The sequence below is a fragment of the Acartia tonsa genome, chromosome 8, assembly GCF_053477335.1.
Source record: "Acartia tonsa isolate MP-2025a chromosome 8, ASM5347733v1, whole genome shotgun sequence".
Taxonomy (NCBI): domain Eukaryota; kingdom Metazoa; phylum Arthropoda; class Copepoda; order Calanoida; family Acartiidae; genus Acartia; species Acartia tonsa.
In genome coordinates this window covers 41023935-41027000 of record NC_137267.1, presented here as the reverse complement: position 1 = coordinate 41027000, position 3066 = coordinate 41023935, and the positions used below count along the sequence as shown (strand labels likewise).

At 29.5% G+C, this 3066-nt stretch overlaps 1 protein-coding gene across 1 annotated transcript; it reads right to left on the bottom strand.

The window, feature by feature from the left end:
* Nucleotides 1-417: 417 nt before the first annotated feature.
* Nucleotides 418-2830, bottom strand: LOC145325577 (uncharacterized). The gene is made up of 4 exons (XM_080168546.1): nucleotides 1865-2830; nucleotides 1438-1478; nucleotides 1288-1357; nucleotides 418-748 (listed from the first exon to the last, which is right to left on the bottom strand). The coding sequence occupies exons 1-4, from the start codon at nucleotides 2769-2771 to the stop codon at nucleotides 666-668; spliced, it is 1101 nt and encodes a 366-aa protein (XP_080024672.1). The 5' UTR covers nucleotides 2772-2830; the 3' UTR covers nucleotides 418-665.
* Nucleotides 2831-3066: the final 236 nt, after the last annotated feature.

Genomic DNA, 3066 nt, shown 5'->3' with positions numbered 1-3066 from the left:
TTCTTGTACCATTATTTCTTAAATTTCAGGATATCATATTAAAGAAGCTAGTTTTGTTCATTTTATGATTCAATATTTTAAAAAGTAAACTTCTTTTATGATTTGTGCACTTGTGCTTTTATTTTACATTTGAGCATTTTTTCTTAGTAGTCTAATTCTTGTATTCTTTTGTGCAACAAAATCAGATTTTTCATTTTTTTTAACAATTTTTTAAGAGACAAACTTTCTACACCTATAGTATTTTCAGCATTCCTATTTCCCTCACATAATCATTATATAAAGTACTTTTATTGTTCTTCCTTTAAAGGACAAAGGTTCCAAATTAAAATAGTATTGTCAAACATTTGATAGGAGTTTTGAAAGCTGCCACTCCTGTATTTTGACTTTTCATTTACTTTTCTAAACTTAATAATAATAAAACAATTCTAAAATTTTTTTATTTCTTTAGTGCATGATATCATTAAAATTGTGCAAGATAATAACTTTGATATAGATATACCTTTCCAAAGAAAAAAATTAGTATTTTTAAAGTTAAATAAAGAATGACAACAAAGTTTCTGAATTAGGTTGTTAGTTGGGTAAAACAGAATCATTTTTATGAACCAGAGTTACTTTCTTTTGGCTTACTGAAATTTTGCTTGTGAGAGGTATTACTAAATAAATTTTCATTTCTTTATTTTCTTTGGTAGATTAAAAACTCCAACTACTCCATCACTAATATCTAGGATTGACAGTCCCAACCAGAGTCCTAAAAATATTGTTCATTTAATTCAATTCTAACAAACCACAAAGCCACAGCAAATTTAAGTTCTAACACAAGTTGACTTTAACCTCTGACTTTTATTATTTTTGTCCAAGAACCATTGACAAAAATAAATTATTTTTGTAACCCTTAAAAATCTTTTATTCTACATTTGTTTTTACTTTTGATTTAAATTTATTGTAAATTCAGAACAAAGACTGAAGGTAAGAATGAATCCACCCTCCCACCCTCGCCCCTTCCCATATGAAAGATGAAGCTTCTAGAAAAGTATTTGGATCTGATGCAATTCACAGTACAATGTTCCTGGAATTGATATTCTGCAAGATCCTCCAAACAGCTCAACGTATATGTTTTGTCAGTCTTTCATAAAAGGAGCATGCATAAAAAGGTCTATACATATTACATAACCTTAAAATGCCAAGATCCAATTATGCACAGGAAAGCTTAACACACAAAATAAGTTGTATAGGCATTTATTCCTGTAAAGTTTGGCAGGAACTACATCTGATCTAAAGATTACTAACCTAGAGAACTACCAGCATCAATGATGAACTTGAACCAACCATAGTTGTATACTTCATTGGTAACAATTGCCTTCAGAATAATATAAAATGAATATGGTAAATATTGAATACATAAGAAATTGAAATTTTGTCTTAATCACCAAATCATACCTTTTGTTTGAATGATAACACCATTGTTGTAACTGTGTGATCTTTAATTAAACAAAGCATATAAGATTTTATTTTTTATAACAGGTTAAAAGAAATTATGTGATTAAATTTCTATTCATAAAATATATTTTTTCAACATTGATTTAACTGGCGAATATTTAACCTAATAATTTTTAATTTAATTTTTCTCATTAAACATTAGTCAAGCTTAATATTTATTGTTTATTCAACTATATTTAACAGAGACTTATTGTTTTATTGCTTTTATGTTTGTGTAAAGTCCCCTATCAAATTTATTCTTGCTTAAGTATCTGCGAAAAGAATATTATAAAAAAAATTCATCCAAGATACTTGTGTGATAAGGAAGGTGATTTTGATTGTTGTGCAGAAAGGTTAGTAACAAGTTTTATGAATTAAACTACTTTACCTACAGTGCTTCTAGCTGTGAGAGTAGATGTGGTGGCTGAACAATACTTTTTGCAGTCTGACTCTAGCTGTAAAGCTTTCAACCAATAAGGTGGCTCTGTAAAGTTGTAATAGAAGCCAGGAAGGGCATCAGTAAAGTTTGCTGGGTAGGTATTGTTGCATTGATATTTATCTGACATCCAGGGGACTGTACATCCAATAGTTCCAGTAAGCTGCTTTTGTAGTTCATCTTCAACACATGCTTTAAAGGCTTCTTTAAATTCCATGGTTTGTTTGATCTCACAGTTTGTTCTGATGGATACATCTATATCATAAATACTATGGCTGTTCATTTTAGCAAAAGCCATTTCTCCCCTATGAGAAGAATAATCCGGTGAAAAGTAACTTCTGAAATTCCTGTCTGTTATGAACACCCTAAAACCTGCTACAGTTTTTTGGGCCTTTCCAGGGACTTTGATCAAGATTTCTTTTTTAGGATTATATTCAGTGATTTCAGAGCAATATCCATAAGCTGGGATGAATACTCTAGAATAGTTTCCAACGAAATTAGATTCATCTCCATATAGTATCTTAATTGTTTTGTCTACTTCTTCATCAAACAGATCATTTAGTACCTCATCATAAGACTTGTTAATGTTTCCCCATGTTTTGGTAGTTTCATCATCCTTTAGTTCACCTCTGATGCTTCTAGCTTGGTTACCAAACCCAAGCTCTTGAAATGACTTCTTATTCCTTTCATACTGGTCAATGGTACAGATTGTAATGAGTGGTAGATCAATATCAACAATATCCAACTCACTACTGGAATCAATTGTAGGGAGTTCTATAAGGAGAAGTATAGCTGTGTAAAGTTGATACAAGAACATGATTGTTGATACAATTAAGATGATTGCTCTTAAAGGTTTCATTCTTATAATTAGTGATATCAATTATTATGTTTATTATTGAATGGCTACCCTTTGACTGTAACAGCTTTTGAACTGTATATAAATTTGAATAATAAATTGTTTTATTACTAATGGTTTTTCAAGTACCTTTTATGGTAATGGTTTCTGGCTGCATACTGTATAAAGTAAATTTTGGAATGAAAGGGATAGGATATAAGTAAAATTCATATTTCTAAAGTTTAGTATCTTTATTGAAAGTTTTATTAAAAAATACTACATATATGAATTATCATAGTATATACAGGGTGTTTTTTAA